The sequence below is a fragment of the Paramisgurnus dabryanus genome, chromosome 20 (genome assembly GCF_030506205.2).
Source record: "Paramisgurnus dabryanus chromosome 20, PD_genome_1.1, whole genome shotgun sequence".
Lineage (NCBI taxonomy): Eukaryota > Metazoa > Chordata > Actinopteri > Cypriniformes > Cobitidae > Paramisgurnus > Paramisgurnus dabryanus.
The window spans coordinates 27137490-27158641 of record NC_133356.1 but is presented as its reverse complement, the minus strand read 5'-3'; the positions used below and the strand labels follow the sequence as shown (position 1 = coordinate 27158641).

General features: G+C 36.8%; 2 protein-coding genes across 6 annotated transcripts in view; one reads left to right on the top strand and one right to left on the bottom strand.

The window, feature by feature from the left end:
- Positions 1 to 8431, top strand: part of LOC135733287 (echinoderm microtubule-associated protein-like 4) — a 108554-nt gene extending 100123 nt beyond the window's left edge. For all 4 annotated transcript variants that reach the window (XM_065251728.2, XM_065251720.2, XM_065251711.2 and 1 more), the window contains 4 exons: positions 2489 to 2576; positions 2785 to 2883; positions 6458 to 6588; positions 6799 to 8431. In XM_065251728.2, the coding sequence (XP_065107800.1) occupies positions 2489 to 2576; positions 2785 to 2883; positions 6458 to 6588; positions 6799 to 7299 (819 nt within the window). In that variant the 3' untranslated portion in view covers positions 7300 to 8431. The remainder of the gene's footprint in view (positions 1 to 2488; positions 2577 to 2784; positions 2884 to 6457; positions 6589 to 6798) is intronic.
- Positions 8432 to 15365: 6934 nt separating this feature from the next.
- On the bottom strand, positions 15366 to 20345 carry LOC135733310 (uncharacterized). 2 transcript variants are annotated; one of them, XM_065251748.1, is made up of 4 exons: positions 20203 to 20336; positions 17375 to 17434; positions 16550 to 16648; positions 15366 to 15609 (listed from the first exon to the last, which is right to left on the bottom strand). In XM_065251748.1, exons 1-4 carry the CDS (start codon positions 20249 to 20251, stop codon positions 15524 to 15526), a joined length of 294 nt encoding a protein of 97 aa, XP_065107820.1. In that variant the 5' UTR covers positions 20252 to 20336; the 3' UTR covers positions 15366 to 15523. The 2 variants fall into 2 exon arrangements, with proteins under 2 accessions (XP_065107820.1, XP_065107829.1); XM_065251757.1 differs by lacking the exon at positions 17375 to 17434 and having other exon boundaries at positions 20203 to 20345.
- Between the last annotated feature and the right edge of the window lie 807 nt (positions 20346 to 21152).

Genomic DNA, 21152 nt, shown 5'->3' with positions numbered 1-21152 from the left:
ATGATAACATTTAAATACAGAAAGTCTTTTATTCAACTGAAATCACATAATTTTGAAATGTTTTAACTAAAATAGGACCGTCATTACAGTTATTTTGGTAATTTGATATTTTTGGGTAATAAAAATATACCTGAGTGAGCAATAAATAAAGTATCAAAACCAAGTAAACATATGGCTTTATTCAACAAAAACATAAAAATATATGGAATAAAACCAAACATTATGTATTATAACAAATGTCTGCAGATGGCGCCAACAGCCTCCGGATTGTCATTTCCCTTTTTGATTTTACATTGAGAACATGCTTACTTTTGGCTTAACAACATTTAAATACATTAACATTTGTTCACTTCTTTAAAAAGAAATGCTACAGCAAATGTAATGTTTTGATCAAGAACACACAGAGATTAAATCATGTAAACTCATAGCAAGGGTTTTTAACCCTTTCCCCACCATTGACGAGTTAAGAGTAAACACTTCTCTGTCAATAACGGCAATATGTATTTCCACTATTATCAACCAGGTGGCACTCTTACCCAACTTATAAAACCTGGAAGTATTCCCTTAGGGCGAACTCTGTGTATGTTTTGAGCATTGTTCTGAAATTTTCTGAAAAGATTTGTTCTGAAATATTTGGTACTTTTAAAGAAATCTACCCATATTTGAGAGTTCATAAAAAGAGAACAAATAAAGGTAGGATGCAACTTTTTTTTAAAGCATCTTTCATTTGATATATTTTATGTTTATATATTAAAAGAAGTATATTTTCTGAAAGGCATGAAACTTTTGTTAAAATCATGCTGGCACTGGCTGGCAACTTTTTTTAAACACTGGCGGGGAAAGAGTTAATGAGATCAACAGGGTTGTTAGCCTGTTGTGTAAGGACAAGTCAGACAAACAGAGATTTCCAACCTAACCTAAAGATCAGAGAGATTAACACCATTCATATGTTGCATTTCCATTGAAATTGCGAATTGAAAATACAGCCAGTGGAAATGCATACATTTTGCAGAAACTCCCATATATCGAGATAAAGTTTTTACACAAGCATAAGGTGGTTTTTCAGGTAATTTGGAAAATGTGTATTTCGCAAAACTGCAATGGAAACAGTTTATTTGCATTTTCAGGTCACTTGATGCAAGTAAGATGATGCAGTATGTGCTAAAACCTCACAGAAACACCTCAAACTACCAAATATAAGAAGCTTTCCTTGCCTATAATGTTTGGATAACACTCCTACATTTCTTTTGATTTAAAATAATGTACTATTTCCTTCAAGAAACACCTATACGTTGCCGTTCCTAAGTATTTGGGGCTTTCCTTTGAATTAATATTTGGATAATACTTTTACGTATCCTTCGATTACAAATAATGCCTAGTGCGGTGGATGTGATGTTAGTAAACCTACCAACATCAGTCAACGTGATGCTGGGAGTCACTTATCGCGAGAGGAAAAACTATGTTTAGTCGAATATCATCATTTAACTCTTTCACCGCCAGCGTTTTTAAAAAAAGTTGCTAGCCAGGGCCAGCGTTTTTCATGATTATCACAAAAGTTTATTGTCTTCCAGAAAATTTTCTTCTTCAAATATATAAACATACAATATACCAAATGAAAGAACAGACCCTCTGCTTTCAAACAAAAAAAACCGTTTCATCCTACCTTCAGTAGTTCTTTTGTAATCAGCTTTTGAATATGGGTAGGTTTCTGCAAAAACACCACATTTTGAGCAAAAAGCAGAGATAATTCCATTTTTGTGACGGACTTTTCATAGAGATCCCATTCAGAGCGATCTTTAAAACAGACACGGACATGCAGCAGCTTGCCATAGGGCTATACTTCCGGGTTTAAAAAGTGGCGGAGTGGATAATAGCGGTATTACGGAAATACGGAAAAACTCGTCATTGGCGGGGAAGCATTTTCTCTTAATTGATGAGATATCTCGTCAATGGCGGGGAAAGAGTTAATAACTGCGGCATCATTTCGCAACAGTTTTTTGTCAACATTTAGAAAATAACGCTAAAGTTTTATGCAAATCTGCAATGGAAACACAGTATTAGATCCTCCTTGAGTACACATATAAATGCAAAACGAAGTCTACATTTGCATTATCCAGGCCTGTTAGACTGATTTAGCAAAAACTAGACTAGTATGATTTCAGGCTGACTGAACAGATTACAAGATGTTTTGGTGACAAATGATTTATTACTTTGTAGCCTAAGCAATGTTGGATTTTCATAAAATCGAAAAGATTTTGATTCAGTGTCAAAGTCTGAAAAGGAAAAGTAATCAATATGATACCGATGTGCTTGTGTGTATCGGGACACGGCACCTCAATAATGATTGAACAAATATCATCGCCTCTCACTTTCTGAATAAATTCAGGCAGCTGTGAATAATTCATTCAGATTATTCTTAACATAGTGATTGAAATGTTTTTGTCTTTTGTCATTTTCTAACTTTTTACATTTGAATCTCTCTCCTCAGGGACATTCCAGCTACATTACACATCTTGACTGGTCCCCCGACAACAAGTTCATCATGTCTAACTCAGGAGACTACGAAATCCTTTACTGTAAGTGTCTGACCGCAGCTGTATAATTTGATGAGATGTGGGAATAGAGCACCGTGTTAACTTCCAGCTTACTCGCACAGTAGTTGATCTCTTTCTCTCTCTTCCAGAAACATTCATAATATCTAATTATTTTCATTGCGGTGTAGGTATCTAATGGACAGTATGTTTTGCATTGTGGTTGACCTCTCATTATGTCTCTCTTTATCAGGGGACATTCCAAACGGTTGCAAGTTGATTCGTAATCGCTCTGAATGCAAAGACATCGACTGGGCCACCTACACCTGTGTGCTGGGATTTCACGTCTTTGGTCAGTATCTGCATCTTTATGATGTAGCATTAAAAAGATCAGATTCAGGATGTGGGTGCTTGAATTTGTAGCTATGATCAAGACTAGATGCTGTATGCGAGATATTTTTCATATTCATGAGTGCCTATATTTAGGGGCAACAATAAGCTGCCTGAAATTGAAGGTTTGTACGGGTGTCCATTTATGACAGATGTTTCAAATGGAGTAATTAAATCCAATAGTCAGGCAATTTTAGTCTAGACAGTTATAGTGTCACCCTAAAATGTCTCACTCACGGACTGTCTCATTCACAGGGCGCACAAACATTTGGAAAGACTTCATTTTAAAGTCATCATCTGATTGATAGGGTTGTACAGGGTTTTAGGGAGATGGTTGTCAGTTTCTTTAATGGTCCTTCTGGAAACAAAGCCAAACTACGAATGGGTGCTTTAAATTTTAGGCAGATGGACTCTTAAGCATGGAGTAGAGTTTGTCTTTTACTCGAGTACACTCTCAGTTGAACGCACAGCCCTGCAAAGCATTGCTTATTTTCTTTTTTATTAGTTGTGGTATGAACTCAGAAAAACTACATTTTTATAGTTATCGTGTGAACAGATCTTTAGGGGCTTCCTTGGCCTACTGTATATAAACTGCTACATCGACATTTTTGGCCTGTACCTATAATATCAAATCCACATCTAATACTTTAAAAATGTGGCAGCAAATGAAGTGCAAGATAATAGAAACTGTATGTTTTAATAGTTGGGTAACAGATAGAAATGTAAATGAATTCACTACATGGGCAATTTTTTTGTTTTGTTTGTGCGTGTGTGTGTGTGTGCATGTGTGGTTTAGATTTTTTCCCTTATGTGTGAATGCTATTTGAACTCTTTGCTCTATTTCACAATGGTTTTCTGTCAGTGGTTTAGTATGTGTGGGGGTTTCTCTCAATCTGATTCTCACACATACAGTTATAATGGATGGCCATCACCCTTATTATAAAGTCTGATTGTCAGTCAGTCATTTCTGGTCTGTATAGCACAATTTTCACAATTATCATCTGTCTCTGTGTTATTTAAGTTCTGAGTGACTTTCTAGAGCTCATGCCAAACCTAACAAAGTGATTATGAAAACCAAAGATCGCACACACACACACGCACACACACACACACACACACACACACACACACACACACACACACACACACACACACACGCACACACACACACTGCTGCTTTGAAGGCAGCCAGCACAACTCTTGACCACAACTCTACATATTTCAGCAATTTTTTGGCCTCGATAAATATGTGGTAGTAATGTTTAAACTGACAGCACTGTGCCAAAAGATTAAAGCGGTGCTTTTCTGAAAAAAAATCTTTCATTACTACAAAGAAGAAATGGTGTATGTGTGTGTGTGTGTGTGTGTGTGTATCCCTGAAAAAAAACACCAGCGTTAGGTGATCATACCATAAAACCATAAAATGCATAGACACAGAAAAGTATCAAAAAAAACAATCAACAGAAAAATACATAAATAGGCCTATTATAGGATTTAATTGTAATTGGAGGATTGTATTACTAACTGTTTATTGGATTGTAAATGAACTAGAACGAATTGTCTTTCTGTGTTTCTGTCTGTCAGTTTGGATGCGTGCGTGCATGTTTGTACTGGTAGTAAAACCCCAGAAACCCCATACTTTACATTATACGTGTGCGCGCGTGTGTGTGGTTAAGTGCGAGTCCTTTACACAATGTTCTTCTGCCTCCTGCTGGTAATTCCTTTAATGACTGCTGATCCATTCACAGAGTCTGTTCTTGAATAGAAAAAGAGACATCACAAATACAAATGTCTTTCTTTTTAAAGCTACTTAAGGTGCTCATTGTAAACCATTGCAATGAAGTCACATTTTGGCCACCACTGTATATTGATACTTCTAAATAAACATGTAAGACCCTTAAAGTCAATCCAACATAAAACAGTCAAAAGTCAAATATACACCAATAAACAACATTAAAAGGATAACTCCACTTTCATAAAAAATTCCAGATAATTTCTCACCCCCATGTCATCCAAGATGTTAATGTCTTTTTTCTTCACTCAAGAAGAAATAAAATTTAAAAAAAAAAAAACATTCCAGGATTTTTCTCTATATTGTGGACTCTACTGGACCTCAACAGTCCACAGTTTCAATGCAGTTTAAAATTGCAGTTTCAATGCAGCTTCAAAGGCCTTTAAATGATCCCAACTGAGGCATTAGGTTCTTATCTAGTAAAACAATTGTCAATTTCGCAAAAAAAGAAAAGAAAAATATGCACTTTTAAAACACAACTTCTTGTCTTGCACTCGCCTTGTGATGTGCTAGTGCGACCCTGGGTATTACGTAATGACGTCAAAGGGTCATGTGTTACATATGTGAAACACACACTTGCGGACCATTTTAAACAATAAACTGACACAAAGACATGAATTAGTATCATTCCACATACAACAACATCGGAACGGTCCTTTTTCTCAACACTTGGAAACACTGAAGCGGGAGTTTCGACGTGATTACGTAATACATAAGGTCGTGCTGGCACATCACAAGGCTAGTGCAAGACGAGAAGTTTTAAAAAATATACTTTAAAATAGTTTTGGTGAAAATTATGATCGTTTTGCTAGATGAGACCTTTATGCCTCTGTTGGGATCTTTTAGAGCCCTTTTAAGCTGCACTGAAACTTTAAACTGTTGAGGTCCACTATATGGAGAAAAATCCTGGAATATTTTCCTCAAAAAAATTCTTCTCAACTGAACAAAGAAAGACAAACATATGACATGGGGATGATTAAATATCAGATTTTTTTAATGAAAGTGGAATATTCCTTTAATTATGTAATTCTTTATTATATAAAGGGGACATTTCACAATATTTTTTTAAGATGTAAAATTCATCTTTGGTGTCCCCAGAGTACATATTTGAAGTTTAAGCTCAAAATACCCCACAGATAATTTATTATAACATGTTAAAATTGTCCCTTGTAGGTGTGAGCAAAAATGTGCGGGTTTTTTTTGTGTGTGTCCTTTTAAATGCAAATGAGCTGATGAAATGCAAACACTGATCACCATAATGGTGGTTTGTTGAAATTAAAACTCAATTATTTTCTCTATCTTTGCACTAAATGTATGGTTAGATTGTGCAGAATAAGACGGTATTATTATAAGATCCCCTTCTGACATCACTAGGGGAGGCAAATTTCAATGACCTATTTTTCACATTCCTGCAGAGAATGGTTTACCAAAACTAAGTTTCTGGGTTGATCTTGTTCACATTTTCTATGTTGATAGAAGCACCCAATTAAAGCACTTAAACATGGAAAAGTCAGATTTTCATGATATGTCCCCTTTAATCACTAAAGGTTAAGTATTGAGTAACAGGTCAAAGAAGTCATTGAGTTTAAATGGATAGATTCAATTATCTATACGGGTGTATGAGTTTCAGGTGTAAAATTCATAAAGTATGGGTGTTTAGGAGACACGTGACATTGCTGCTTCTTATTTGTTTACCCTCAGCCTTTGGGATGTTGTAGATTATTGTTTATTTGTGTTTACTCAGGTGTTTGGCCTGAAGGCTCAGATGGGACAGATATCAATGCTCTGGTGCGATCTCACAACAGAAAGGTTATCGCTCTGGCTGATGACTTCTGCAAAGTGCATCTTTTCCAGTACCCTTGCTCAAGACCCAAGGTCAGTCACAGAATGATTACATCACATTATAACAAAGCTTTATTTAAAATTATGTGCATTTGTTTAGAAAATCATACGTTGTCAGTGAATCGATTCAAATTATGATTCAATGCTTTCTAATTTGCTTCAAAAGTAACTTTCTCAAAATTATTTGAATATAAAATATAATGTATATAAGTGATATTTTTCTCTTGCTTAATTCAAACGCAGGCCCCAAGCCACAAGTACAGCGCCCACAGCAGTCACGTGACAAACGTGAGCTTCATGCATAACGACGCTCACCTGGTTTCAACCGGCGGCAAGGACACGAGCATCATGCAGTGGCGTCTGGTGGAGAAGACCTCTTCCCTGGTGCATAGCGACTCCAGCTTGGGCCTGAGCGAATCACTGATGCACAACTCAACACCTCGCAGCCTGCCGTCGATACCCAGCGTACCCCAGACTCCTACTGAGCCTGAGCCTGTGCCGGTGCCAACATCGCTACCCATCAACGCCCAGCCCGACACCAACACGCCCCCTCCCACGCCCACCGAACCATTGGACACAGCCACACCTAACGGACAACAGGATGACTCGCCAGAAACCCCGCCTCCTTCCGATGAGGCCACGCCTCCTTCCGACAGCACCCTGAGCCCCAAGGACAGCCTAGAGCCTAGCGATGATACGGCCACGCCCAGCGATGAGGGCACACCCTTTAATCCACCTTTATAAGAGAGCGATGTCATTGTAACGGAGGTCCGGCCCCTTCTCTTGCCTGCTCGATACCCTGCTCAAGGCACCAGCATGACACTGTAACCTTTCTGTTGGAGTACAAAAGCAGGGTCTCCTCATTTTTTTATCCTTTCGAGCTTTTTGTTTCGTGTCTTATTGTTATGTGTTGACATTATGTTTAAAAGATGTGATTGTGGAGGTATTGGTTTGGCTTGAATGGTGAGAGATTTGAAATGTGAAAAAACCTTTGGAAAGATTCAGCACTACCACACAAACACTAATACATACTTATGTACACACACACATATTCCAATTTGTCATAATGAATACAATTTTTAATGAAGTTTTATCTTCGAAGACATTTTTGCATATGCAAGGCCACACAAAAGGTACAAGATAGTGAAACGTTGACGTATGGATTTGATTTTTTTGCCATTACAGATGCAGTAATGGGCAATTATTATTTAGGGATCAAATTTGTTTTATTATTTACTTTTATTATTTTGGGATAAAACAAACTGGAATTGCAGAGGCTTTTCCTCACTTATATAAGTAAACCATTAAGCTAAATAGAAAATTAAAATTGTGTCTTTATGTAGGTTTATGTAGTTCTTCTATTCTCTCGCTCTCCATAAACGTTGTTGGTGGAAATTGGGTTCACCTTAAATTTTAACTGCATGAGAAGTGCACGATTATTAATACTTTACAGAATAACAGCAATTCACCTCATTCAACATGAGCACAGCACACAAACACATATATATATTTTTCACAGATACCCTATAAAAAGCCTGGTTTGCTTAAATATGGGACCCGCATGGCACCGGCCTGCCCGTATGTACAATATGCCCTAGTTTCAAATGACACACAAATATGATCAAAGCCGCCTCACCTTCCTGTCGAAAATACCATGCCACCCTCACATCTCCTGTAGTTTTCCCTGTTGGACTGGAGATCTCCGCTGTGCATCCATTTTAACTCTTGATTTAGATCATTCTGTTCTCTCACTGAGACCGAATTGTTTTAAGCTTTCATTTCGGGACTGTTTTTCTTGTCATTTTGTCTATTGGACTGAGATGTTCTTGTTTTTTTATTAATTAAGAGAGAACGATTAAACAAGTCTTAAATGTGAGCGTGTGGGTATGAGTGTGTGTGTGTGTGTGTGTGTACGTGCGCACGAGGTGCCGCTTTTTCATTCCGCAAAATCTTCTCAGGATCACTTTTTGTGAAGAGCGATCGAAAGAATAAAGAATAATGTTTTTCCCGCTTTCTGTAACGTTTGGAAAATTAGTACTATTATCATGTTGTTGTTGTTGTTGTTGTTTTGTGAAATGATACTGAAAGTACCTTGGATCATTTCAGGTAAACTGAATCAGTTTTAGATATTTAGAGATGAAATGGTCCATATTATCTACAGTAAGTTTACAGGCCAACTTAAACCCCATGTTTTCTGCATTGTAATATCCTAAAATCATATCATATAAATATATTTACACATGATACCGCCACCGTCATTTAAAGGTGCAGTGTGGGATTTTAGAAAGATCTATTGACAGAAATGCAATACGATATTATCAGTGGTGTATAAAGACCTTACATAATGAACTGTATTGTTTTTATTACCTCAGAATGAGCCGTTTTATCTACATAAACCACGAATCCTCTGACATGGAAGTCACTGTCATGTTTCTACAGTAGCCCTAAATGGACAAACTGCTCTACAGAGTGTGTTATGTCACAAGGTTGTCTCAGTTGATGACGTGTTTGTCCCGTGGCGGCTACTGTAGCTTCTCCATGCGTTTTTAAAGGGAGGGGTGAGGGGTGGATTGAGCGGATGGTTGCAATTCACAATCTCACCATTAGATGCTGCTAAAATTCCCACACTGCACCTTTAATAAGGCAATACCACTGAAGTTTGTTTCCCTCAACATTGCTTGGAGAGATGGATATGTGAAAGTTCTGCCTGAAGATGAAGATTTACTCCTCTGCTGCCCTTTCAGTATTGATTGTCTTATATGCTTCAGTATTACGAGATGAATCGGTTCAGAAGAGTCGATGTTTATAGAGACACAAGGGCACGGCCGCTGAGTTAAATATTGAAGAACCGCAAATGTTTTGATCAACAACAAATTTGCAATGATTTACTAGTTTTAGCACTACCGCAGTAACTATCACGATGAAAGAGAAAAAAATTTAAACATGATGGACCTATGCAGTGCAGCGCCACATAAACACAGATCTTAGATCTGCTGTTATAGACTACTAAAACACATTAGCTGTTTCCATTACTCTTCAAATGCACAAATTGACAATGCGGCCAATAGAAATACAGCAATTTAGCATAAACGGCCATATATCGCAAAAAAGTTATTTACGCTTTAGTGAGGTATTTTCAGGGATTTCAACAAATGAATATATCGCAAAACTGGACAGGAAACCGTTTTATTCGCAGTTACAGGTCACCTGATGTGCGTAAAAGTCACATTATCAATGGATGTGTTTGACTTCATGTGGGCTACAAGAACTGACAGGTGGATGACGTCAAAGTACCGTAAGAACTTTGATGTCATCCGCCTGTCGGTTCTTGCGATGCCGTATGAAGACAAACAAGCCTATTTGAATGTGACGCTGTATGTTTGGTTGGAGGACAAGACGAAAGAGATGTGAGTTTATGTGGCGTCGCAAGAAGTGCATGACATCAAACTACCGTGAGAGCAATCTCACTGTATTTTAATGTCGTCCACATGTCGGTCTGCACAGCGCCATAGGAAGCCAAACACAACTGTCGGCAGGTTTTTTTTATCGCAAGACAATGTTTTTTGTTTAAGTCGCAAAACATTGGTTAATAAAATACGGTGTCATTTCGAAATTGTTTTTTTGTCGACTTTTAGAAAATAATGCTAAAGTTCTGTGCAAATCTTTAATGGAAACACAGCTACAGTTTTGGTTGTTGGTGTGTGAGGCATGAGATACCGCAGACAGCTGATGAAGACGGCAGCTCCAGTGTGAATCCAGCCTTGAGTCGTCTGCTGTCTGGGACTGAAATCATGATTTATTTTCCAAGAAATTTCCAAGATGTGTGGTTTTGAGATCTGGTTCGGATACATGGGTTGGGTTTTGTTCTCCCTGTTTTTATAGTGAATGAATGACAATCTTCTGTATTATTATGTTTGTATAATTGAATACCAGCATTCAGATAGTCTCAGTATTGGAGGAAATGAGTCTGATCCAGGTGTGATTTGTAGGTTCAGGTGCATGATATGGTCATAATAGATGACTAGTTGACTTTGGCGATGTTTGGATAGATCAATTTAAAGATATTTGATTGTTGATGTGGTCTTGGTGTGTGCTATAATGTTTGTGACATTTGCGGCAGATTCACTAAACGGTTGCACCAATTTTTGATAGCACTCTTTTTGGTCTTGCTATTACCTAAGTTTTGTACAACCCCAAAACAGAAAAAGTTGGGACACTGTAGAAATTGTAAGTAAAAAAGGAATGGAACAATTTACAAATCTCATAAACTTATATTTTATTCACAGTAGAATATAGATAACATATCAAATGTTGAAAGTGAGATATTTTGAAATCTCATGCCAAATATTGGCTCATTTTGGATTTCATGAGAGCTACACATTCCAAAAAAAGTTGGGACAGGTAGCAATAAGAGGCTGGAAAAGTTAAATGTACATATAAGGAACAGTTGAAAGACCAATTTGCAACTTATTAGGTCAATTGGCAACATGATTGAGTATAAAAAGAGCCTTTCAGAGTGGCAGTGTCTCTATGAGGTCAAGATGGGCAGAGAATCACCAATTCCCCCAATGCTGCAGCGAAAAATAGTTTTCTGAGTTTCTAAGAGAAAAATTGCAATGAGATTGAAGTTATCATCATCTACAGTGCATAATACCATTCAAAGATTCAGAGAATCTGGAACAATCTCTGTGCGTAAGGGTCAAGGCTGGAAAACCATACTTGATGCCCGTGATCTTCGGGCTCTTAGACGGCACTGCATCACATACAGGAATGCTACTGTAATGGAAATCACAACATGGGCTCTGGAATACTTCCAGAACACATTGTCAGTGAACACAATCCACCGAGTCATTCGCTGTTGCCAGCTAAAACTCTATAGGTCAAAAAAGAAGCCATATCTAAACATGATCCAGAAGCACAGGCGTTTTCCCTTGGCAAGGCTCATTTAAAATGGACTTTGGCAAAGTGGAAAACTGTTCTGTGGTCCAACGAATCCAAACTTGAAGTTCTTTTTGAAAAACTGGGATGCCATTTCATCCAGACTAAAGAGGACAATGACAACCCAAGTTGTTATTAGCGCTCTTTTCAGAAGCCTGCATCTCTGATGGTTTGGGGTTGCATGAGTGCGTGTGGCATGGTCAGCTTACACATCTGGAAAGGCACCATCAATGCTGAAAGGTTTATCCAAGTTCTAGATACATATGATCACATTCAGACGTCGTCTCTTTCAGGGAAGACCTTGCATTTTCCAACATGACAATGCCAGATCACATACTGCATCAATTACAACATCAAGACTGCATAGAAGAAGGATCTGAGTACTGAAATGGCCAGCCTGCAGTCCAGATCTTTCACCCAAAGAAAAGATTTGGTGCATCATAAAGAGGAAGATGCGACAAAGAAGACCTAAGACAGTTGAGCAACTAGAAGTCTGTATTAGACAAGAATAGGACAACATTCCCATTCCTAAACATTGGTCCTCCTCCAGCTGTTCCTTTATATGCACATTTAAATTTTCTGGCCTCTTATTGCTACCTGTCCCAACTTTTTTTGGAATGTGTAGCTCTCATGAAATCCAAAATGAGCCATTATTTGGCATGACATTTCAAAATATCTTACTTTCAACATTTGATATGTTATCTATATTCTACTATGAATAAAATATAAGTTTATGAGATTTGTAAATTATTCCATTCTTTTTTAACTCACAATTTCTACTGTGTCCCAACTTTTTCTGTTTTGGGGTTGTATTTTCTTAAGTGAATCGACTGCAGAAGGAATACAGCTACAGCTATATTCTGCAAAGATAGACACCGCATGGCAGGAGCTTTTAGTTTTTTGTGAATTTTCCCCAAAATGTGTCCCTCAGCTGGCCTGCAGTTAACTTTTTATACCTTTTTATGTACGATGCTTTATGGAGCACTCCAGTTTTTTAAGCAAATAAGAAGGTTTTCACATTGATTGCCTTGTCATATTTCCATGTAATTTTACATCTCAGTCTTTATTCACCATCCCTTTCCAAACGACAGGAATCCATTGATACTGCAACCCTCAAAAGCTTTACGCTAGTTCAAGGGGGCATGATTATGTGGTATTACTCTTCACAAAACTTCTTTGTCATCTTTGTTGTTACGATCAGAGCTGTTTTTTTTGTGTATATATTGATGTACCTGTATGTATATACTGTAACTCTTATTGAGGGAGGGAGGTACTATAAAATACAGGAGGGAATGTTTCTTCTACATCAGTTAGTAACAAAGAGGAGATTTTTGCATACATCAGAAAACTTCAATGATTGTTTAACCTGCAGATGCAGGGATAGTGGCCTTGTGGCATGGAAATGTTTCGCACCATGCCTGGTTCAGCTCTACATGGACATTAAGTCATTGGATTTTCTGTGGATTTGTGTCACTTCAAAGAATGATCATACCAGTGGTTTCTTAACTTGTTCAGCTAAGACAGGTTAGCCAAAATGAGCACCACATACAGAAATGTAACATTGTTTTTGGTTTAAAAACATTTTGTTGAAGTTAGGGCTTGGGCGGTATACCCAGTTTTTGTATTTTTTCATTGTGGGATACGGGATAAGACAATACCGTCTACATCAGTGCGGTCTGATATGACTTTGCAACAGAAATCTACAGTATACTGAGGTCAGATGTAACCTTTGCAACCGGCTCACATGTTTTGCACATTTTTCTCAAAATTACCAAGATGTGATTTTTGGTCCGTATCGCCCAGCCCTAGTTGAAGTAGGTGAGAGATTTCGGTATTTGAAAACAGATGATGCTTCCCACTTTCACAAATAAAATGATAGCAATGGATTGTCCATGTATAAGTGATCATAACTGAGGAGAAAGAGACTGCCGTTTATATCCAAGAGCTAATTTCCAACACATACACCGGTAGAGAGATGCGATTTCCAACATCGAGTGAAAAAATATATATTTTGATTCTTTGCCAGTGATTGTATCTACAGTGCATTTAGTGGAAATATCAGGCTTGACTACATCTCCGGACTTCCAAATGCTTTGCATTTTGAGGCCGTTTCATCAAATCACCATCACATAAAGCTCATTTTCCATATTAGCTTTTTTGATAAGAATGATGGAAATACGAAACCAAAATAACTATGAAGATGATCCTGATTATGCAAATGATAAAATATGTTAAATATTAAAAAGGCAACCCCCTTTCTTTCTTGTGACAAAGTTTGAGCCAATCTGTCTCTTATGCATTCCTGTTAATGGGCAGATTTTCGAAAATAAAGAAACATTTTAAAAACATTCATGTGATTTTTTGTTATAGACTTGTTCACCCATTTTGTCTTATATATCCATCGAAGAAAACAAGGATTTTTGTGTGTTTCAGTTAATAAGAAATTTTAGACTTAACTTCCCCCCGCGGATTTTTTAGCTGAATGGATTTTGCTTGTAAACTCAAAATCAAAGAAGCGTCCATTAATCTAATATTTGTCTTTTCATCTGTTTAATATGCACAATATTACAATTTCCGTGCTGCATCCTTGTCACTATTCAGAGATTTTTGCCATTCTGAGAGTTTTAATCGTGTTACATTACTCTGGCGGCAGGTTCTGCAGTCAGCGCAGTCGCAGACGTCATCAGCGTCTGAGTGCGCTCACGAGCTCTTTGCTGCTGCTGTTGCATTTTGCTATCTGAGGAGAATTAAAACGTGTAAGAAACGCTCACAACATTTCCAAACCCCAGTACGGTAATGTGCAGTTAACCTCCTCTGTGTAGAAAATGTATGGTTTAAAATGTGACCATCTCAACGTAGTAAAGATTTCTATATTCATCTTCTTGGTACAACGCCAAAGTTCGCCAGAGTTCACGGGGGCGCGGAATCACACATGCTCACATATGAGGTAAAATTTGATGTAATAATGTGTTCCTCTAATTATTTTATCTAAACATTTTTTTATCATTATTAAACGTTAAACTCAATCACGTTGCTATAGCTTATGTAATTTTCGTTGTTTATATACTTTATGGGTTTAAAATTACATTAATTTTATAGGATAATGCAGTTGTTGTGCAAAATGCATTAATGACACAATTAAACAAGTCATTAAACAAAAGTAAATAAATAAAACAAAATATTGTAAATATGATGCCAATATGTAATTATTCGGATTGAATAGTTTTTGATATAAAAGTTAGTCAACACTTTTATTTTGGAGGTTTTTGCATGAAGGCAGTGGTGTTCAGATTGTTAGAAATGTAAATGCCATGGAAAAGACTGAAAGCTCTATAATATTTCGTTTGATGTCTGTGTATGCACAACTTTCTGTGAGCTGTGCACACTGTGCCCCCTTAAAAAAATGTTGCATGATGCCTCTGCCTAAATTAGATGAAAAAGCAAACCGTGAAACCCCTTACATGTTAAGTTCATCCATGTGAAGTTATGTACACTTGAAGTTTGGATCAGTAAACAAACAACATATCAGATGCTGAACTTGTCCTTGAATTGTGTTTATGTTCTTTATTGATTACGTCTGTGTTTGTGTGTGTTAAAGAGAGAGAGTCATAGAGGTTATTTGGCAGTGAACTGGTGGACCCTATACCTCATAGAGAGAGGCAATGACTTTATGACGCAGTGAAGCTGCTTGTTCTTTCACTCTTCAAATAAATAACTCACTAGGCTAAAGTCTTTGTTCTGTCTTACACACATAAACATCTTCATCTGTCCAACTGTGTTAGCTGTGCAGACTTGTTAATAGGTCAACACATCCATTTCTGACAGAATTCTTAATTTTTTCACACATAGTATGACTACAAGAAGACACAACATCCATTTCTGCAGTTGTATTAAAGATAACACATCCTTTATATCACAAGCTGATCAGATAGAGAAATCAAATCTTTCATTTAAATCAAACTAAAAGATTTAAAAGTGGCAATCGAGACATAACACGTGGTCTTTAGCAGCTTTTTCACTGATGTAAACTTTAAGCATTGCAGTGGTGCTCTTGGCAACATTTCCAGCCTTTGCTTTCACAGAAATCCAAGCTTACACAGCCTTTCTCTCCAGTTTCTAAGGAAAAAAGTCAGGTCAGATATCAGGGTTTGAAACATCAAAACACACAGTGGTTTTTGTAACAAACTCACTCAAGCTAAAGTTAAGTTTTAACTCTTATCAAGAAATGTGATTGTTTATAAGGAATATAAAAAAGCTTTTAAATCAAATATGTTCAACCCAGTGATGGGTCAACAAGGTATGCAGGGTTATTTCAACGTGTTGTTGGGTCATATATAGGCTGAACATGATCTGGATTAATTTATCTCAACAGCTGGGTTTGTCCCTTTTTGACCCATGCACCCAACCATGAAGATGGAAATCGAATGAATCTATCGGCTTGTTTGAGCAGTAAATATAAACTGGTTATGCTTTTGTATTGGAACTATGGATGATTTAGTGTAGGGGTGTGGAAATGTCAACATGATCTCACAGAAAGTCGTGTTATAGTTATACAAAATTTGTTTCATTTATTCATGTCCATGGTACGAATTCAGCTTTTTTCCTGGCTTGAGCACAAATGCCTTTTTCATGTCACTCGCACAAATTTCTATGAACAGTTTTTCATGTCATTTAATGTATTGTTTTTTCCTAATTTTAAATCATTGTCGCTTGGGGTTAGATTTGGGGTTTGGGTTAGGATGTACTTTTATGTATTGGTTCTACATGCTTTTCTTCCACTTCTAAAACTATTCTCGCTTGGAGGTAGGGTTTGGGTTATGATGTCTAGAAATGTTACAGAAAGTGATTCTAAACCCAAGCGACAATGGTAAGAAAATAGGAGAAAACAATTCATGAAATGACACAAAACTATGTAAAGAAATGTTTATAGAAATTTGTGCTTTTTGAGTTCAATGTAAGACAAAAGCTGAATTTTCGTGCCATGCACACAATAATAAATTAAATTTTGCGTGACTATGACAGGATTTTTCGTGCGATCTGTCTGGGAGATGTTTACCTCTGGTGTAACAGGCTTGAGGAACTTTACTTCTGCACTGAAGAACCATGTTCCTCACCATCAGAAAATCCTCCCCATAGCATTCAATATAATAGTCAGCTAGATCACACACAAATACAATATGTTTAGTTTCTGGACATCTGCTGTAGTGTAGCAGTAAAGAACCTTGGTACAATGTTTATTAATGCTTAATCTCTAATTAATGCATTATGATATATCGTAAAGAAGTACTATGGTATTAATACAGTATTTGATATCATTGTTAAACAACAACATGTGTTTCATGTTAAGCACACTTTCCAGTATTCACACCAGGGGTGTTGCTGGGGTCAGATGGGATGAGGGGCTAAGCCCCTGAGAACATCACCCCACGAACACAGCAAATATTTGCGTGAAAAAAATTGTTTTAGTTGTCCGTATTTATCTTTGGTCTTTCTGTTCTCATGGTGTTTTTTTTCTTTTTCACCTCACTTCTGTCATTTCCGCTGTCATTTTCCTTGTTGATGAACTCTGTGTCTGTTCTTCTTTTATTGCATTCCTACTTTTTTGGATATTTTTCTCTAAATTCTGTTGCCAGGCTATTTTAACCTGGATAAATGTTAGGTTGTAATATCTTCAATGGCATTACTCTAACAAAGTTAGGCTATATTTATAGGCTATATTTCTCCTGTAGGACTTTATTGTATTGGTTAAAGTTATTTCCTTTTTACATATGTATGTAACTTACATTATCATTGTAAGTTGTATTATATTATTAGGCTTTAAAGGTATAAACAACCTTTAAATAAGTTGTTGATTTGGCGGAACAGTTGTTTTATTTTTTACCTGATATAAGACGATGTTCAATGAATGACTGTGTGAAGTGTATGTTGTCAAGATTGCCACCTGCAGGCCGGAAGAGATACTGCACAGTTTAACAACCCGTCACAACAACGAGCGGTTTTAACAGAATCAATAATGCGTAAAATACGCACTGATCCACCGCAAACAGACAGGTTTTTGAAAGTAGAAAATAATAAGAACAATTTACTTTGTAAACCAAAATGTTTTCAATCCTCAAAAGATCGAAGCTTTTGACACAACACAACCCCCGCCCGCAAAGCCACTGATTCACACTGCTATTTTTTTTTTTTTAATGTTATGGTTATTAATTTCATCATTATTACACTGTATTATACCACGTGGCTGTTTAATGCTTTAATCTGATTGGTTGAGAAATGTTCCACGGGTATGCATTATTTTTCGATAAACGCACACCAACCCGTCAAAGTTCTAAAGGAAAACACCATCGTTTTTCAATATTTTACTGCGCCTGAGGTCGAAGTGCTGCAAACTAAGTGCTCTTCCGCTATACGATATAGATCAAATTTTTTATCCGTTTTAAAATTGCCACGTTTATTTTGTGCCACCATACTTCCTAGCAGTGCTTTAAGTGGGCCGGAACGCCCCGGTACTCAGTACCGCCACTTCTAAAAATAGCTCTTGAGCGTACCACCACCTCTCCGTGCGCCCAGAACGTGCTTTTAGCGTATCGGAACGCTCATTTGCACATCTGTTTAAAAATCAGAGGTTTAATTTAATAATTTGGCTGCGCTGCTGCTTTTCAGAGCGCCCTTAATGTACGCTTCCTAATTCGTCCCACCGCGAGCAGAGACTACATTACCCATACACCCTTGCGTTAACAAGTTAAAAGCGCATGCGTCCGTCAGTCAGTGTCAACGTGCTCTGGAGAGGTGTGTGTTTGTGTGTGAAACGCGCAACCATAGCTGCTCGGTTAAAATGAAAATACAATGAACACGTAATATGCCCTCCTTGTTTTAGACTCTGAGTAGTAAAAGAACACGGTCAGAATCAGAGGACTCGCTGACATCCCACCAAGCCAGAATGATAGCTGCAGGTCAGACGCAAGCCTTGTAGGTACGTGATAATCTCCGCTGTCGCGGCTGTCAGTTTGGTTCCCCTCGAAGCAACTTCGGATTTCCTCAGGCGATGTGCAGAAAACATTCTTGAAATTGTAATATACATTTAGTTTAATTGCTAAACTACAAGTAAACGAAATTTCAATGAATTTGAACGACGTGCACAGTAGTTTTACCACACGCAAAATGAAAAACAATGGGACAAAATAAATGATTTTAGAGTTTCAAATGGCCAGTATTTTGTTATTCTTGACCCCATAGACATGGTCTTGGTGTCATTTTAAAGTTTTTTTTTCAAGCTCTTTCTATCTGAACAACAAGTTTTAGCATTTAACCATGCTGAAAATTTTACTCACATATCTACCTTTTGCACATTTTATTTATGTTCAAAAGCTCTTTCTACAGTAGCTCTTTCTAATGGTATTTTTTCAAAATCCTTTTGCACATTTTATTTATGTTCAGTAGCTCTTTCTAGCTCAAGCAAATCCACAAATTTATAAAATTATTTATTATTTTTTACAAGGTCGTCTGTTGACTTCTGAATATAAAACCCCTTCAATATAGGAGTCGAGTCAGCAAAAAATAAAAAAAAATAAAACAGAGTACCGGCACCTCTTTTGGGCCACTTAAAGCACTGCTTCCTAGTGTAACTACTCATGTAACAGTCTTTAAATAGGGAAAACATGGAAGTGTTTGGTGGTTTCTAAATTCATCCCCGTTTAAGGAATGATTGGTGCTAAGCTAAATGCTAACACATCTACAACATGCTTTACAAAGATTAAGTGCATGCATTGAAAAAAGATATATATTTATTAATTTATTAATTTGTCTAAGTTGAGGTAAGAACATAGTCAAATATTGAAAAACTGATGTTTTTCTTTAAAATAACCACCAGAGGAATGTTTGTGGTAACCAAGGTATAAGCGGAATAATTGACTCCAGTCCTTTAAATAATTTGAAATTAATGCACACCCGCGGTTCGCTTCGCATTGTGCCACATTACTACCTTGGGTGTGCATCAAATTATACCACGGGAATGTTGAATGCTTTATTCTGATTGGTTAACTTGTCAAATGGCTAACTTGAATTGGCTAACTTGTCAAATGCTTTAAAAATAAGCACCAGAGCAATGTTTTTGGTAACCGTGGTATAAGCGAAATAATTGACTCCGGTCCTTTGAATTATTCGAAAATAATGCAAACCCGCGGTGTAACCCCACTCGCATTACCACCTTGGGTGTTCATTACTTCCTTATAATTCAACGGCCCATCGTCAATTATTCCTTACAAATTCAATGGCCTGTTGTCAATTATTGCTTATGTAACATACATCAGAATATATACATTTACATTTATTAAGTAGTAATGTTTTTATTCAATAAGTTAAGAAAAACAAATAAGAAAAAAATATTTTGAAAATATAGTTCTTCTGAGCAAATGTGACATTGTCTTTGAAAACCAGGCTAAAGTCTCCTAATCATAAAATTTTGAGCATCAAAGTTTGATTTTACATTAATTACAATCTTTGACATGACCTTACTCTGTAAATAATAAAGATATTAAGGTTACATTTTCACAGTATGTTCTTTATATTATGTGGTATGATTTTATAGAAAACAGTAAATCACAAAAAAATGACTTTAAATGGGGTTTCACAGACTGGGTCATATATTGCATATTCTACAATACTAATCATCTGAAAAGATTTGGTTAAGACAAACAGGCAGTAACTCACCCGTGCAGATAGGCAACAGCAGTAACAGAACAAACCAGGCCTTCATCATTTTTATGATGTTAATTCACTGTTGTATGATCGACGACTTTGAGATGTCTGTATCTGAGCTCTTATATATACTCTACTGTAGAGGAAACATGCATCACGTGCTTGAAATGCTCACAAAAGACACGCACACACCGTGTGCAAAATGTAAACAATCCTATCTCATGGGATTCTTCTAGAAAGATATTATGAAATGAGTGTCCCCTCAAGGCACAGAGTCAAAGTTATAACAAACCACACCCACATATTCTTTCAACGAGTCAGTATAAACTGATTAGTCATGGTTTGAGAACTGTAAATAAAGTCAGTTACATATTTTTAACTGCTAAATAACCGATAAACGTCTGTCTCTGTGAACTCTTCTGTTTGCATTTCACTTCGGTTAACTAATTTGTAAGAATCAGATGCTATCTGTAAGAAGGTGCAACAGTGTTTGTTTGTTTTTTAAGAAAAAAAGTAGACAAAGATAAACAGTTAAAACTTTTGATGTTAAAAATGTATTAGTAAATAAATAAAACATAATTAATAAATGCTGTAGAAGTTCACTATGAACATTGAGAAACTTTGAGAAGCTTCACAAAACATCCTGTAAAGCAGTTCATAACCAAAAAGTCCAAGAGCTAACATGTTTCAAATATTTCCTTAATGTCATATGAGATTTCATGTGTGAAGCGTTGTGAGGTCTGATCCAAAAGATGCCAGATCTGGATGATCTTAATCAACGCTGAGATTATCAACACTATTATCATTGTGAGAACATTGTGTTCATCTGTGTCTTGTCTGAACAGAATGTTGAAGAATTTATGCAGTGTCTTTGAGACACTTTAAATAAAGGACGTCCTGTGCCATGTATGTGAATCCTTTGTGAGGTTTTCATGAGTGGCACCAATAGGAAGCTGGCTGAA

Coding starts and splice junctions, on each gene's coding strand:
- LOC135733310 (XM_065251748.1), bottom strand. CDS start 20,251: ATGATGAAGGCCTGGTTTGTTCTGTTACTGCTGTTGCCTATCTGCACG. Junction 17,435..20,202: donor GCTGTTGCCTATCTGCACGG/GTGAGTTACTGC, acceptor TCCGGCCTGCAG/GTGGCAATCTTGACAACATA. Junction 15,610..16,549: donor TCAAGCCTGTTACACCAGAG/GTAAACATCTCC, acceptor TTTTTTCCTTAG/AAACTGGAGAGAAAGGCTGT.